The 16220-nt window shown below is 41.3% G+C and overlaps 1 protein-coding gene across 14 annotated transcripts in view; it reads left to right on the top strand.

The window, feature by feature from the left end:
- STIM1 (stromal interaction molecule 1) overlaps window positions 1-16220 on the top strand; it is a 219746-nt gene that overhangs the window by 148642 nt on the left and 54884 nt on the right. For 11 of the 14 annotated variants that reach the window (XR_013403303.1, XM_077961177.1, XM_077961178.1 and 8 more), the window contains 1 exon segment: window positions 6239-6353. Coding sequence is in view for 13 of the 14 variants with exons in the window: in XM_077961177.1 (XP_077817303.1) it covers window positions 6239-6353 (115 nt within the window). In the remaining variant the exon portion in view is untranslated. 14 annotated transcript variants of the gene reach the window in all.

Below are 16220 nucleotides of genomic sequence, written 5' to 3'. Positions count from 1 at the left end.
CCTTGCCACTTTATTTACACTGTAGGCATAGAACTGCCTACTCAAGCCTCAGCAATGGCGGATGCCCCTCCCCCCACCAAGCTCCAGCATCCCAGGTCAATCTCAGACTGTTGCACTAGCAGCAAGCAAGGCTCTGTGTGCATGGGACCCGCCGAGCCAGGCACAGGAGGGAATCTCCTGGGTCTGCCGGTTGCGAAGACTATGGGAAAAGTGCAGTATTTGGGCAGGAGTGTACCGTTTTACCAGGTACAGTCACTCACGGCTTCCCTTGGCTAGGAAAGGGAAATCCCCTGACCCCTTGCACTTCCCGGGTGAGGCGAGGCCCCGCCCTGCTTCGGCTCACCCTCCATGGGCTGCACCCACTGTCCAACCAGTCCCAATGAGATGAACCAGGTACCTCAGTTGGAAATGCAGAAATCACCTGAATTCTGTGTTGATCTCACTGGGAGCTGTAGACCGGAGCTGTTCCTATTTGGCCATCTTGAAAGTGCACCAGGTTCTGCCTTTCTGACTCTTAAGGCCTGATTGTTGCAGCTTCATTTCTTTATTTTCTGAAGAGGTCCCATTCAGCATAAGTACCTTCCTTCAGGTAGAGCTTCTATTTGCCAGTTCCTCTTTTGGCATCATCTTCTCTCTGACCTTGTTTTCTGACCCTACTTGTTTTTTGTGTGCTTTGTGGCACCAGTAGGGTCTGTATATGAGTCCCTGTGCAGATCTTCCTTGTACTTTTTTTCTGAATTTCTCTGCTCTCCACTTACCTCGGTGATCAGACTTGACTATAAAAATGAGTCTATTTCTTGTTGGTTTCCTATAAGCAGCTGGTATCTCATGTCAGATGGTTTCCATGAGTTATCTGATAATGGCAAAAAATCCCCTTCCTTGGAGATTTTGGCATTTCTGCTCCCAAGGCCTGCTTGTGATAACTGTCTCTCTAGTCTTAGATTAAGAGGTTCTAGGTTGGAGCCTATGAGGACCAGAGAAGGGTATATCTTGAAGAGCTTGATTAATCAAAACTAAAAAATCATGAGAACAGCAGATTTGATCTGTAAAATATATCCCAGTTCTGACAAATTCTCATCACTTCCACAGCTACCACCTTGTTTCAAGCCACCATTAGCTCTCATTATTGCAACAGCCACCTGAGTAATTTCTCTGTATCTGCCCTTTCCCTTTTATAGTCTACTTTTTAACACAGTATCCAGAGAAATTGTTTTAAAAATATAAATGTGTTCATGTTATACCTCTGTTCAAATCCCTGTAACAGCTCCCATCTCAGAGTGAAATATCAAAGTCTTGATAATAGCCTAAAAAGGCAGCTGGGTGCAGTGGCTCACGCCTGTAATCCCAGCACTTTGGGAGGCCGAGGCAGGTGGATTACCTGAGGTCTGGAGTTCAAGACCAGCCTGATCAACATGGAGAAACCCCGTCCCTATTAAAAAATACAAAGTTAGCCGGGCGTGGTAGTGCATGCCTGTAATCCCAGCTACTCAGGAGGCTGAGGCAGGAGAATTGCTTGAATCTGGGAGGTGGAGGTTGCAGTGAGCCAAGATTGTGCCCCTGCACTCCAGTCTAGGCAATAAGAACGAAACTCCGTCTAAAAAAAAAAAAAAAAAAAAGCCTAAAAAGGGGACTCTGTGTATTCTGGAACCCTGTGGCTTCTTTGAGTTCATCTCCTGCTAGTCACCACCTTACTCATTTCTCTCCAGCCATACTGGCCTTCTTATTATTCCTTGAACATACTAAGTATGTTCTGTCACCTCAAGGACTTTGCATCTGCTCTTCTCCATTCTTGGGATACTCTTCTCCCAGTTATTCTGCATGCCTTTCTCCCACACCTCCTTTAAATATTTGCTTTAAAGTAACCTTCTTATCTTTTGCCTTGTTGCACTCCTTGGTGATATTGAGCGTATATTTCACATATCTTTTGGCCTTTGTTTTTATTTTCTCTGTGACAAAGTCTCACTCTGTCACCCAGGCTGCAGTACAGTGGCATGATCACAACTCACTACAACCTTGATCTCCAAGGCTCAAGGGATCCTCTGACCTCAGACTCCAGCTTCAGCCTATAACTGGAACCACAGGCATAAACCACTGCACCTGGCTAATTTTTTTTTTTTTTGTACAGATGGAGTCTCCTATGCTGCCCAGGCTGGTCTCAAAATCCTGAGCTCAAGTGATCCTCCCACTTTGGCTTCCCAAAGTGCCGTGATTACAGGCATGAACCACTGTGCTCAGTCTTGTTTGTCTTCTTTTGAGAAATGTCTAGTTAGATCTTTCACCCATTTTTTAATCTGATTTTTTTTTCTATTGAGTTGTTCAAGTACCTTATATATTCTAGATGTTAACTTGTCAGATGTATAATTTGCAGATGTTTTCTCCCATTCTGTAGGTTGTCTGTTCACTTCATTGTTTCCATTTTATTTTGATTTAATCCCATTTATCTATTTTTGTATTTTGTTGCCTGTGGGTTGTTGCTTTTTTTTTTTTTTGGCAGTGTCTCTCTCTGTTGCCTAGGCTGGAGTGCAGTGGCATGATATTAGCTCACTGCAGCCTCTGCTTCCTGGGTTCAAGTGATTCTCCTGCTTCAGCCTCCCAAGTAACTGAGATTACAGGCATGCGCCACCACACCCGGCTAATTTTTATATTTTTAGTAGAGATGGGGTTTTGCCATGTTGGCCAGGCCGGTCTCGAACTCCTGACTTCGGGTGATCCTCCCACCTTGGCCTCTCAAAGTGTTGGGATTACAGGCATGAGCCACTGTGCCTGACCGTTGCCTGTGCTTTGGAGGTCTTAAAAATCTGGCCAGGCGCGGTGGCTCAAGCCTGTAATCCCAGCACTTTGGGAGGCCGAGACGGGCGGATCACGAGGTCAGGAGATCGAGACCATCCTGGCTAACACAGTGAAACCCCGTCTCTACTAAAAATACAAAAACTTAGCCGGGCGAGGTGCCAGGCGCCTGTAGTCCCAGCTACTCGGGAGGCGGAGGCAGGAGAATGGCGTGAACCCGGGAGGCGGAGCTTGCAGTGAGCTGAGATCCGGCCACTGCACTCCAGCCTGGGTGACAGAGCGAGACTCCGTCTCAAAAAAAAAAAAAAAAAAAAAAAAAAAATCCTTGCCCAGACCAATATCATGAAGTATTTCCCCTATGTTTTCTTCTAGTAGTTTCATGGTTTCAGGTCTTACGTTTAAGTCATTTATAGTTTTATATATATATATATATATATATATATATATATATATATATATATTTTTTTTTTTTGTAGAGACAAGGTCTCACTATGTTGCCCAGGCTGGTCTGTAACTCCTGGGCTCAGGCAATCCACCTGCCTTGGACTCCCAAAGTGCTGGGATTACAGGCATGAGTCACCATGCCTGGCCCACATTTAAGTCTTTAATCCATTTTGAGTTGACTTTTGCAAGTAGTAAGAGATAGGGTCCAGTTTTATTCTTCTGCATGTAGATAGCCAGTTTTCCCAGTACCCTTTTTTTGTTTTGAGATGGAATCTCACTGTGTTGCCCAGGCTTGCGGTCAATGGCATGATCTCGACTCACTGCAACCTTTGCCTCCTGGGTTCAAGTGATTCTCCTTCTTCAGCTTCCCGAGTAGCTGGAATTACAGGCGCCTGCCACCACGCCCGGCTAATTTTTTTATTTTTAGTAGAGACGGGGTTTCACCATGTTGGCCAGGCTGGTCTCCAACTCCCGACTTCAGGCGATCCATCTGCCTTGGCCTCCCAAAGTGCTGGGATTACAGGCATGAGTCCGCGCCCGGCCCCCAGTACCATTTATTGAAGAGATTGTCCTTTCCTGAATGTTCGTTCATGCATTTGTCTAAAATCAATTGGCTATACATATGTGGATTTTATTCCTGTGTTCTGTATTCTTTTCCATTGGTCTATATGTCTGTTTTTATGCCAACATCATGCTGTTTCGGTTACTATTGTTTTGGAGAATATTTTAAAGTCAGATGGTGTGATTCCTCTAGCTTTATTCTTTTCGCTCAAGATGGCTTTGACTATTCAGGGTTCTTTATGGTTCCATATGAATTTTAGGATTTTTTTTTTTCTATTTCTCTGAAGAATGTCATTGAAATTTAGATAGGGATTACATTGAATCTGTAGATTGCTTTGGGTAGTATGAATGTTTTAACAATATTAATTCTTCCAACCCATGTACATGGGATATCTTTTCATTTATTTGTGTCTTCTTCAATTTAGTTCATCAGTATTTTACAGTTTTCATTGTAGAGATCTTTTACCTCCTTGGTTAAATTTATTCTTGAAGGTATTTTATTATTTTTTGTAGCTATTGTAAATGGGATTGCTTTTTTGATTTCTTTTTCAGATTTGTTTACTAGTTCTAACAGTTTTTTGGTGGTGTCTGTAGGTTTTTCTAGATTTAATATGTTATTGGCTGGGCACAGTGGCTCACACCTGTAATTCCAGCACTTTGGGAAGCAGACGTGGGTGGATCCCTTGAGATCAGGAGTTTGAGACCAGCCTAGGTAACGTGGTAAAATCCCATCTCTACCAAAAATACAAAAAATTAGCCAGGTTGGGTGGCATGCACACCTGTAGTCCCAGCTACTTGAAAGGCAGAGATGGGAGGATCTCTTGAGGCCCAGGTGGTGGAGGTTGCAGTCAGCTGAGATTGTGCCACTGCGCTACAGCCTGGGTGACAGAATAAGAGCCTGTCTAAAAAAAAAAAAAAAAAAGGATAAGCTCGTGTTGTCTGCTTGGAGGGGCTGTTTGACTTCCTTCTTTCCAATTTGGATGCCTTCCTTCTTTCCTTCCTTCCCTTCCTTCCTTTCCTTCCTTTCCTTGCCTTCCTTTCCTTTCTTTCTTTCCTCTTGCCTAATTGCTCTGGCTAGAACTTTCATTACTATGTTGAAAATAGTGGTGAATGAGGGCATCCTTGTCTTGTTCCAGATTTTAGAGGGAAAGCTTTCAACTTTTCCCTGTTCAATATATTAGATGTGGATTTGTCATATATGGCCTTTATTGTGTTGAGGTATATTCCTTCTATATCCAATTTGATTGCAGAGCTGGGGACTGGAATCAACTAAGTCTCAGTCACTCACATACCTGACTCCTGAACTTGAAGACTCAAAACAGCTGGGGCTTCTCACGCATGTGTATCTCTACATAGACTTCCACATGATGTCTCCAGCAGGGTGGCTTCAGGGTAGCCAGGTTTCTTACATGTTGGCTCAGGGCCCCTCAGGCATGTGTCCCAAAAGAGAGAGAGCCAGGTGAAATTTGTATTGCTTTTTCTAACCTAGACTTTGGTGTCATGCAACATCATTGCTGCTACATTCTATTTGTTAGAAGATGAGTCACTAATGTCAGCCTATATTAAAGGGGAGGGAAATCCACCTTTAATGGGAGGATTGTCAAACAATTTGTGGACATATTTTAAAACCATCACAGTTGGCCGGGCGCAGTGGCTCATGCCTGTAATCCTAGCACTTTGGGAGGCTGAGGCGGGTGGATTGCCTGAGCTCAGGAGTTTGAGACCAGCCTGGGCAATGGTGAAACCCCATCTTTACTAAAATACAAAAAGTTAGCTGGGTTGGGTGGCACATGCCTGTGATCCCAGCTACTCAGGAGGCTGAGACAAGAGAATCACTTGAACTTGGGAGGTGGAGGTTGCATTGAGCCGAAATCACGCCACTGCATTCCAGCCTGGGCGACGAGCGAGACTCTGTGTCAAGACAAACAAACAAACAACCATCACAGTAAATTAACCTGTCTAAACCTGATGTAATTTGGGGCAAATGGCATTATCTTCAAGAGTATTACTGTTCTCATCTATAAATTAAGAGTGATAATTCATTGGTTGTGAAGATTTGATGAAAAAATATTGTGGAAATTAGAATATTGCTTAATATATAAGCAAGTACTCAAACATTTTAAATTCTTCCTTCCTTTTTCTTTCCCCTTTTAGCTTATTGATTTTCAGTTAACTGTCATTTTTGTCTTTTCATAACTAAAAAATATGAGGAAGGAATTTCTAATTTATATATATTTTTCAAGTGAGACATGTAACAAAGAGGAAGTGATAGTTTAGTTGGCAACTAAGACATGTGCATAAGGAAGGATACATGAGTGATGTGATACACTTGTATGTTGGGTAGATGGAATGTGTTATGGCTAGCTAGAGGCAGGTGACCTGTATGGAGATCTTGACCGGCTGACTCCTAGGTATCTCTTGTGATTTGTGTATTTTTCCCTTGCAGTTCCTGAGGGAAGACCTCAATTACCATGACCCAACAGTGAAACACAGCACCTTCCATGGTGAGGATAAGCTCATCAGCGTGGAGGACTTGTGGAAGGCATGGAAGTCATCAGAAGGTAATAGGCAGCCTGGTCATCAATCCTAGTTGCGGGAAGGTTTAGAGAAGACAGAAGCAGCAACTTGGCCTTAAAAGAACATGTATATAAAATGCTTAGTAAAGGGCAAATTATTGAAATGATTCTACATACAGTCACTAAATACGACTGAATATGGTCACTCTGCTGGGCATGGGGGAAGGTTCTCCAGAGTTGGAGTTTTTCTTTATTAGAATACTTTTTGAATTCTATCCTATTCCTACCCCCTTCCTCACCCACCTGACCCTGGCATAGGAATCTTCCAGGTTCTGCTGCTTCATCTCCAGAGATAGGGAGCTTGCTGGTCTCTTGAGGCAGCCCCTTTCTTCTCTAGCTTCCCACTTAGTCCCAGCTCTGCTGAGTCCTAGACAATTCAAAGATTGGGTGAGGGTAGAGACAGACTCTCTCCTTTTGTATACTATCTTGATTGAAAGCTTTTCTATATCATTTTGGTTGAAAGCACTAGTGTAGAGTCTGTCTTTTTTTCCAGGTTAAGTAGCCCTACTTCTTGAATAAAACATTTTCTCAGTCTCCTTCTCATCTTGATTTCCTGCCTATAAGCACTTTTGTTAATGTGTTTCTTAGATCCTATGGTTGGCTGCAGACCTCCAAGTGTGATTTTATCATCACAGAGTTGAGCAGGACTGTCACCTTCTTGTTTCTGAATCCTGTGCATCCGTTAATGCAGTCTGATTAGATACTGGTGCCTTACTAGTCATTCCACTCTACTGACACATGTTGAGCTTAATGAAAACTTCAGATTTGTGTAAAACTGCTAAACCATGATTACCATTTTTTTTTCTGGAGCATTTCCTTCAGAGTTCTTAGTGAAAGAGCATGTCTAATTGTGCGAGACTTGACAGGGAAGGGGAAACCAGGGCTTTAGCTTCCTCTCCATTTATATTATGGCTAGGGCACAGATAACATTATAAGACTAGAAGCAATCTCTCTTCTCAGGATCTCTTAGGGCAGGTTCTGATGCTAACAGGGTTAAATGTAAGTAACTATCAGGATCCCTGGTTTTTATTTGAGGAAGCTTAGGCCTATTTGTATAAAGTTACTTGTCATTATCATGCATTTAGTGGAGCCAGAACTTTGGCCTAGAACTTCAGCTCTGTAGCCGATGCTTTTCAATACCCTCTTGGTTGAAAGCATTAGTCTAGGGTAGAGAAGACTAGTTTTGGCAGGAATGAGGCAGTTTCTATTTTTATTTACATTTTAATTTAGGCTTATAGAGTTTGAGATCTGAAAGGGGTAATCTATATTGTAGATGGAGAGCATTAAATGTGAAGCAGGAAGACCTGGATTCTAATCCTGATTATGAGATGGACAGGCTGATACTTCCTGTTAACTCTATGTTTTATCAGTGTAGAAGAAAAATTAGGCAGCTGTGGGAGAGAGCTTCCTGGATATCTTTGGAAGCTGAGTTCCTTCTGGGGGCTTTTCTTTAATAGCTCTTGAGCAACGCAGGCTGTCTACTGATGAAGGTCAAGCAGTGACATGAGCTTTAGAACTTCACCAGCAGTACCAGGAAAAAAAATCTTCCATTAGCATCATTTAGTTTTGGATTTCTTATTTTTCTCTAATAACGTGAGGACAGGGTGGCTGGTTTTTAAGAGTGGGTTTCAAAAGTAGGAACTTAGAATTAAAGATGGCAGGGAGAGCATTCTGGCCTTCTCTGAAAGCTCACGTAGAAGTATCTAGGAAAGGAAAGTGAGAGGGCAGAAACAGAGGGACTAAATCATAATGCTAGAAAACAGCTCCAGGCAGTTTTCTCGTAAGGACTTTATTTTTGGACTTAGCAACTATTTGGAACACTTCCAGTGTATTCTAAATTACAGGAAAATGAAAGACAATGGAGTGAGGTTTTTTAGGGGAGAGTCCTCATTAACCACAAGTGGAGAAAAGCATTTCAGTGCACAGTGATGTAGTTCACAGCTAAGATGAGAAATGATATATATGTACCCTTTCAGAATTTGCTCAGTGTGACTGAGCGCTGTGGCTCACGCCTGTAATCCCAGCACTTTGGGAGGCCAAGGTGGGTGGACCACGAGGTCAGGAGATTGAGACCATTCTGGCTAACACGGTGAAACCCGGTCTCTACTGAAAAAATACAAAAAAAGCCGGGCGTGGTGGCATGCACCTGTAGTCCCAGCTACTCGGGAGGCTGAGGCAGGAGAATGGCGTGAACCTGGGAGGCAGAGCTTGCAGTGAGCCGAGATTGTGCCACTGCACTCCAGCCTGGGCGACAGAGCGAGACTCCGTCTTAAAAAAAAAAAAAAATTAAAAAAATAAAGAATTTGCTCAGTGTGTGTTATACTTGGTGGTTTGACAGACTAAAAGTGAGAATTTTTATATGTCCTCTTCCTCCCAATAATTTGCTTCATTATTCAGAGAAAGGCCCCTAATCTCTCTGGAGTGATGATTTCCAGGGCTACAAAAAGCATGTAATATTCTGGCACTGGCTCAAACTAGCTGTTCTGAGTTTAGCTAGATGATGTAGATGTCAGCAGTGGTCATTTGTGTTCAGAACATTAGCTGGCTAGTGTCAGTGCCATCTGTGTGATTAGCATTGTTAACATTTTTCTGACTAATGTTGGGAGCCAATCTTTTCTCTGTGTTATATAGATCTTAGCAGAAAAGTTTTCTAATCTCTATCTTAGCCAACTCTGGACTTTAGTAATAAAAACAGCAGCAGCAACAACAACAACAACTGAAAAACTACTTTAACATTTATATAGTATTTAACATGTGCTAGCACTGTTTCTAAATGTTTTACATATATTAACTTATTTCTCACAGAAACCATATGAAGTATAGATATTATGATTATATAGAGTTAGCACAGACTTCACAAGTTCACAGCCCCCAATAAGATTACTCTCACTTCAGACATCAGCCATAATTTCAAGCTGTTCCCAGGTCACCTGCACTTCTGACCAGCTGGCTACAATTCATGTATTACCATGGCCTTCTCAGGTTTGATAATTAACTAGGACTACTCCGAGAATTCAGGAAAGCCCTATACGTATGATCACAATTTTATTATAAAAGTTACAAATCAGAACCAGCCAAAAGAAATTTATAGGGCAAGATCTGGGAGAGGCCTGAATATGGCACTTTTGTGTCCTCTTCTTGTGGAATCAGGACACATCTCCTTTTCCAGCACATTGGAGTGTTTGCCAGTCAGGAAACTCAACTGAACTTTGGTGTTCAGTATTTTTCTTAGGGTTTCATTACATAGGCAAGTTTGATTAAATTATTAGGCACATGATTGAACTTAATTTCCAGCTCCCTTTTTCTCCATAAAGGTTGGATTGGTATCACCTGGCTCAGGGCCCCCAATGCTCTAGTCACGTGGTTGATTTTTTTAGTGACCAACCCCCATCCTGAGTCATCTTATTAGCCTGAACTCATGTGTAATCCAAGGGACCCAAATAAAGACATTCCTATCACTGGGAATATTCCAAAAGTTCATTGGGTACCTCCTAGTAACACAGGACAAAGATCTGCCAAATTCTTTATTATACAACATTGAATAATTAAGTATGGAAGAACTGGTAAAGCAGGGTTGAAGAAGGACCAAGAATGAGGGCCACTCCAGGAAATCCAGCAGCAGAGACTAGGGGATTGGCCTTTTCTTTCTTTTCTTTTTTTTCATTTGAGACTGAGTTTCACTCTGTCACCCGGGCTGGAGTGCAGTGGCGCAATCTCAGCTCACTGCAACCTCCGCCTCCCAGGTTCAAGCAATTCTCCTGCCTCGCCTCCTGAGCAGCTGGGACTACAGGCGTGCGCCACTATGCCCAGCTAATTTTTGTATTTTTAGTAGAGACAGGGTGTCACCATGTTGGTTGGCCAGGATGGTCTCAATCTCTTGACCTTGTTATCCGCCCACCTCGGCCTCCCAAACTGCTGGGGTTACAGGCGTGAACCACCGTGCCTGGGGGATTGGCCTTTTCTAATTAGCTACTTGCATATGACTCAGCTTTATTCACTTTTTATTTCTAAGTGTCTTTGCTCAAGAGTCACATATGACAAGAGAAGAATCAGATTGGCATAGTGTGGATTACAGATTTAAATAGGGTGGTGATAGTGGGAGTGTGTGTGTAGGGTTTGGAGAGAGCTGCGATTTCCAGCCCCTGCAGGATCATATGAGGTTAGAGGAGTGGCAGTTCTTTAAAGGAAGGGTGGCTGGGTAGATTTTGTAGAATCCTTGAGAAATAGAATTACTGTTTGCATATTTGAGCCATTGGAAACAATAACAGTGTCATTTTTAGAGAGGAATGATGGGAGGCACTGACCTAAGGGAATTCTCCTCTAGAGCATGGCTTTCATTTTTTCTAACCAAAGTGCATCATTACTGCTTCTCTTTTCCTTTCCTGGACACTAGATTTTAAATGATGCTATCTGACAAACAAAGTATATTTCTTTTTTTGAGACAGAGACTCACTCTGTAGCCCAGGCTGGAGTGCAGTGTCATGATCTTGGCTCACTGCAGCCTCTGACTCCCGGGTTCAAGGATTCTTTTGCCTCAGCCTCCCGAGTAGCTGGGATTACAAGCGTGCACCATCATATCCAGCTAATTTTTGTATTTTTAATAGAGATGGGATTTTGCCATGTTGGCTAGGCTGGTCTCAAACTCCTGATCTCAAGTGATCCACCTGCCTCAGCCTCCCAAAATGCTGGGATTACAAGCATAAGCCACTGTGCCTGATGAAAATTTCTTTTTTGCTTTTTCTTTCTTTTTCTTTTGAGATGGAGTCTCACTCTGTTGCCCAGGTTGGAGTGCAGTGGAATGATCTCGGTTCACTGCAACCTCTGCCTCTCAAGTTCAAGAGATTCTCCTGCATCAGCCTCCAGAGTAGCTGGGATTACAGGCGTGAACCACCATGCTTGGCTAATTTTTGTATTTTTAGTGGAGACGGGGTTTCATCATGTTGGACCAGGCTGGTCTCGAACTCCTGACCTCAGGTGATCCTCCCGTCTCAGTCTCCCAAAGTTCTGGGGTTACAGGCGGTAGCCACCACACCTGACCAATACTTAAGTAATAATTTATTTCCTCATTTTTATGAATCAAGAGTTCCTAACTATCAATCTTTGATTCTATGAAATATGATTGCAGCTAAAAGCAAAAGAACCTGGTAGTCTAGTGTGCCTGTGGACTTTGCCACAGTAGTTGTTTACAAGTTTTTGTTTCCAAAAGCCTGGTGGAAAATAAACATTGCAGGCCAGGCACGGTGGCTCCTGCCTGTAATCCCAGCTGAGGGATTTTGGGAGGCTGAGGTGGGCAGATCATGAGGTCAGGAGTTCAAGATCAGCCTGGCCAACATGGTGAAACCCCATCTCTACTAAAAATACAAAAAAAATTAGCTGGGCATGGTGGTGAGCACCTGTAATCCCAGCTACTTGGGAGGCTGAGGCAGGAGAATCGCTTGAAACTGGAAAGCGGGGGTTGCAGTGAGCTGAGATCGTGCCACGGCACCCCAGCCTGGGCAACAAGAACGAAACTCCATCTCAAAAAAGAAAGAAAGAAAGAAAGAAAATAAACATTACAGTAAATAAGTTCACAGATCTCCTTTTTTGTCTGTGCTATTCTTTGGATGACAGAATTTCTCTGTAGGAAGCAGTGGAGTAGTACAGCAGGTTCCTGAATAATGTCACTTCATTCAACCTTGTTTGATTATAATGCTGATGAAAATAAAAAATTGCTTCCTGACTGGGGCCACTGTCTCTGTGTGGAGTTTGCACATTCTCTCCATGTCTGCATGGGCTTTCTGCAGGTACATCAGTTTCCTTCCACATCTCGAAGATATGCACTTTAGGTGAATTGGCATGTATAAATGGTCCCAGTCTGAGTGAGGGAGAGAGAGAGAGAGGGGGGGGAGAGAGAGAGAGAGAGAGAGAGAGAGAGAGAATGTGCGTGTGTATGTGGTGTGTGTGTGTGTGTGCCCTGCAATGGAATGGCATCTGATTCAGGGTTGGTTCCCACCTGGCACCCTGAGCTGCCCAGGATAGGCTCCAGCCACTCTCAACCTTGAACTGAAATAAGAAGGTAAATAATTATCTTACTTGTTTTAATCTTCCTTAAATGTATACACAGGTCACATTTATTTCATTGTATAATATTAGAAATGTTTTGGTCTTTATTTGTAAGTTTGGTGATGTTTTTGTGACCAGAAATATGCCATAGGAACTTCACCCTTGATTATATCAGTTAGCTTCTGGTAAAATTGGTTTTGTTATACATGGTTTTGCTTAAAGTTACAGTTTCCAACAACCCATTGATGACATTCGTTGAGGACTTACTGTACTGGAGAGCTAGGAAGCCTTTAGAAAGAACATCCAGGCTGGGTGTGGTGGCTCACACCTGTAATCCTAGCACTTTGAGAGGCTGAGGCGGGTGGATCACTTGAGGTCAAGAGTTCAAGACCCACCTGGCCAACATGGTGAAACCCTGTCTCTACTAAAAATACAAAAATTAGCCAGGTGTGGTGGTGGGCATCTATAATCCCAGGTACTCGGGAGGCTGAGGCAGGAGAATCGCTTGAACCCAGGGGACGGAGGTTGCAGTAAGCTGAGATCGCAACTTCACTCCCGCCTGGGTAAAAGAGCAAAACTCCATCTCAAAAAATAAAAAATAAAATAAAATAAAAAATAAAAAAAACACCCAGCAGAGCTGCTGACCTCTCTGTTGACACAACACAGGGAGGTCAGGTGGCATCAGACTTCTGTCTAAACCATTTCAAAAGTCAGATCCATATGAAAGAGTTGGCAGCTCGTTTTGCTTTTACATAAACCCAATGAGAGATATGTTTATTATTTTCTTTTAGTCATTTAAAAATTATTTTTCTAAGTGAATCATCAAGTCATTTAGTCAAAAACCTAAGACATTAGTTGTTTGCTGCTGTATTTTTTGGAAGAATCATACAGTTGGCTTTTTCTTTCCCCTTACATTCTTTCAGATAATTTTTTTTTCCTGATAATAAAAACAACTAGCATCCATGTAGTGACATTTATCACAGTTGTTTTATATTTATTTTAAACAGACACTTGAGGATAAAAGGTTTTACTTGTATTCCCATTTAATAAATAACAAAACTTGAGTATCTCTCACCTGAGGGTTCTACCTGTTTAATATATCTTATGTGCATCTCCTATGATACTGCCTTAGCTCAACTTCATTACCTTTTTAAAAAGATATTTATTGAGTTGCAACTGACATACAAAAAGGTGTAAATCTCTAAAGTTTACTATTTTTAAGATTTTGATACATGTATACAATTGTGAAACCATCACTGCATTAAAGATAGTGAATATACTCATCACCCCTAAAAGTTTTCTCATAGCCCTTTGTAGTCTGTGCTCCCCCAGCAACCACTGATCTGCTTTCTGCCATAGATTAGTTTGCATTTACTACAGTTTTATGTAAATGGAATTATATAATATGTACTTTAAAAAAATAATCTGGCCACTTTCACTCAGTGTAACTATTTTGAGGTTCATTTATGTTTTGCATGTGTAAATAGTTAACTCCTTTTTATTGCTTAGTAGTAGTCCATTGTAGAGACATACCACAATTTATTTACCTATTTGCCTACTGGGAGACATTGAGCTGCTTTTAGTTTTTGGCTATTACAAATAAAGCTGCTATGAACATTCACATGCAAGTCTGTATGGACATATATTTTCTTTTCTCTTAGGTAAATATCTAGGAGTGGAATGACTAGATCATATGGTAGGTATATGTTTTTAAGAAACTGTCAAACTGTTTTCTAAAATAGTTGTATTTTTTATATTCCCATCAGCAGTATATGACATTTTCAGTTCTTCCACATCTTTGCAAACACTTGGTATGGTCGGTCTACTTAATTTTAGCCATTTTGATAGTATAATGATCATGGTTTTATTTTGTATTTGCCTAATGACTAATAATGTTGAGCATCTTTTTATGTACATGTTTCCATTCATATCTCTTTTTGGTGGAGTATCTGTTAAATCTTTTGTCTGCTTTTTACTGTTTTTTTTAAATCGAGTTTTGAGAATTCTTTATATATTCTCCGTTTAAGTATTTTATCAAATATATACTTTGCTAAGATTTTCTCCAAATCTGTGGCTTTTTCTATCATTCTTTTCACAGTGTCTTTTGAAGAGCAGAAAGTTGTAATTTTGATGAAATCCAGTTTATCAATTTGTTTTTTAATAGATCATGCTTTTGGTATTGTATCTAATAAATCTTTGCCTAACCCAGGATCACACAAAGATTCTTTCTGTTTCTTTCTAGAAGTTTTGTAGTTTTATGTTTTACATTTATGTCTATAATTCATTTTGTATTAATTTTTATATGTGGTGTGAAGTATGGAACTTAGTTCTTTATTGTGCTTACACTTGGTCCCAATTGTTCTAGAACTGTTTGTTGAAATGCTATTCTTTTCTCCATTGCATTGCCTTACCTCTCATCTTTTGCCAAAAATCAGTTGTTTAAGCTGAGTGCAGTAGCACACACTGTAGTCCCAGCTATTCAGGTGGCTGAGGTTGGGGGTGGGTGAAAACTGCTTGAGCCCAGGAGTTAGAGTCCAGCCGGGGCAGCATAGCAAGAACCTGTTTCTAAAAAACAAACAAACAAAAAACGCCTCAAGTTGTTTGTGTAAATGTGAGTTTACTTTTGGACTCTCTATTATGATACACTGATCTATTTGTCTTTATGCCAGTACCATGCTATTATGATTACCATAAAATTATAATGATTATTTCAGTCAGGTAGTGTTAGCCCTCCAACTTATTTCTTCTTTTTCAAGTTGTTTGGGCTGTTTCAGGTCCTTGAATAAACTTGTCAATTTCTACAAAAATGCCTGGTGAGACTTTGAATAGGATTGCATTGAATCTGTAGATGAGTTTGAGAGAGCTGACATCTTCAAAATACTGATGTTCTTTCAACCCATAAACAAAGTACATCTCTCCATTTATTTAGGAGATACAGTTTCTCTGAGTATTATTTTTTAGTCTTCAGTGTATAGAACTTTCCCGTCTTTTGTCAGATTTATCACTAAGTAGTTCATAGTTTTTTATGCTGTTGTATATGGTATTTTTTTAAAATCATGGTAAAATACATATAACAAAATTTACTATGCAAATGGTATTTTAAAATAATTTCTGATTGTTGCTTACATACAGAAATGTAATTGATTTTTATATATTGATTTTATATTCTAAACTAAAAATCTATATTCTATGAAGTGCTAAACTCACTTAGTAGATTTCATCACTTTTCCATAGACAATAATGTTTGTCTGCCAATAAAGACAGTTTTACTTCTTTTCGAATCTGATGCTTTTTTTTTCCTTTTTCTTGCCTGATTGCCTTGGATAGTATTTCTAGTACAGTGTTGAAGAGAAATGAGGTGAGCAGCTATCCATGTTTCATTTCTTTTTTTTTTTTTTTTTTTTGATACGGAGTCTTGCCCTGTCACCCAGCTGGAGTGCAGTGGCACAATCTTGGCTCACTGCAAGCTCTGCCTCCTGGATTTATGCCATTCTCCTGCCTCAGCCTCCCAATTAGCTGGGACTACAGGTGCCCACCACCACGCCTGGCTAATTTTTTTTGTATTTTTAATAGAGACGGGGTTTCACTGTGTTAGCCAGGATGGTCTCGATCTCCTGACCTCGTGATCCGCCTGCCTTGGCCTCCCAAAGTGCTGGGATTACAGGCGTGAGCCACCACGCCCGGCCATTTCTGATCTTAGAAAACATTCAGTCTTTCACCATTAAATATAATGGTGGGCCAGGTGTGGTGGCTCATGCCTGTAATCCCAGCACTTTGGGAGGCCAAGGCGGGTGGATCATGAGGTCAGGA

This window comes from Macaca mulatta, chromosome 14, assembly GCF_049350105.2.
Source record: "Macaca mulatta isolate MMU2019108-1 chromosome 14, T2T-MMU8v2.0, whole genome shotgun sequence".
NCBI lineage: Eukaryota > Metazoa > Chordata > Mammalia > Primates > Cercopithecidae > Macaca > Macaca mulatta.
The sequence above is the reverse complement of the archived record's forward strand: the minus strand, read 5'-3'. Positions and strand labels throughout refer to the sequence as shown.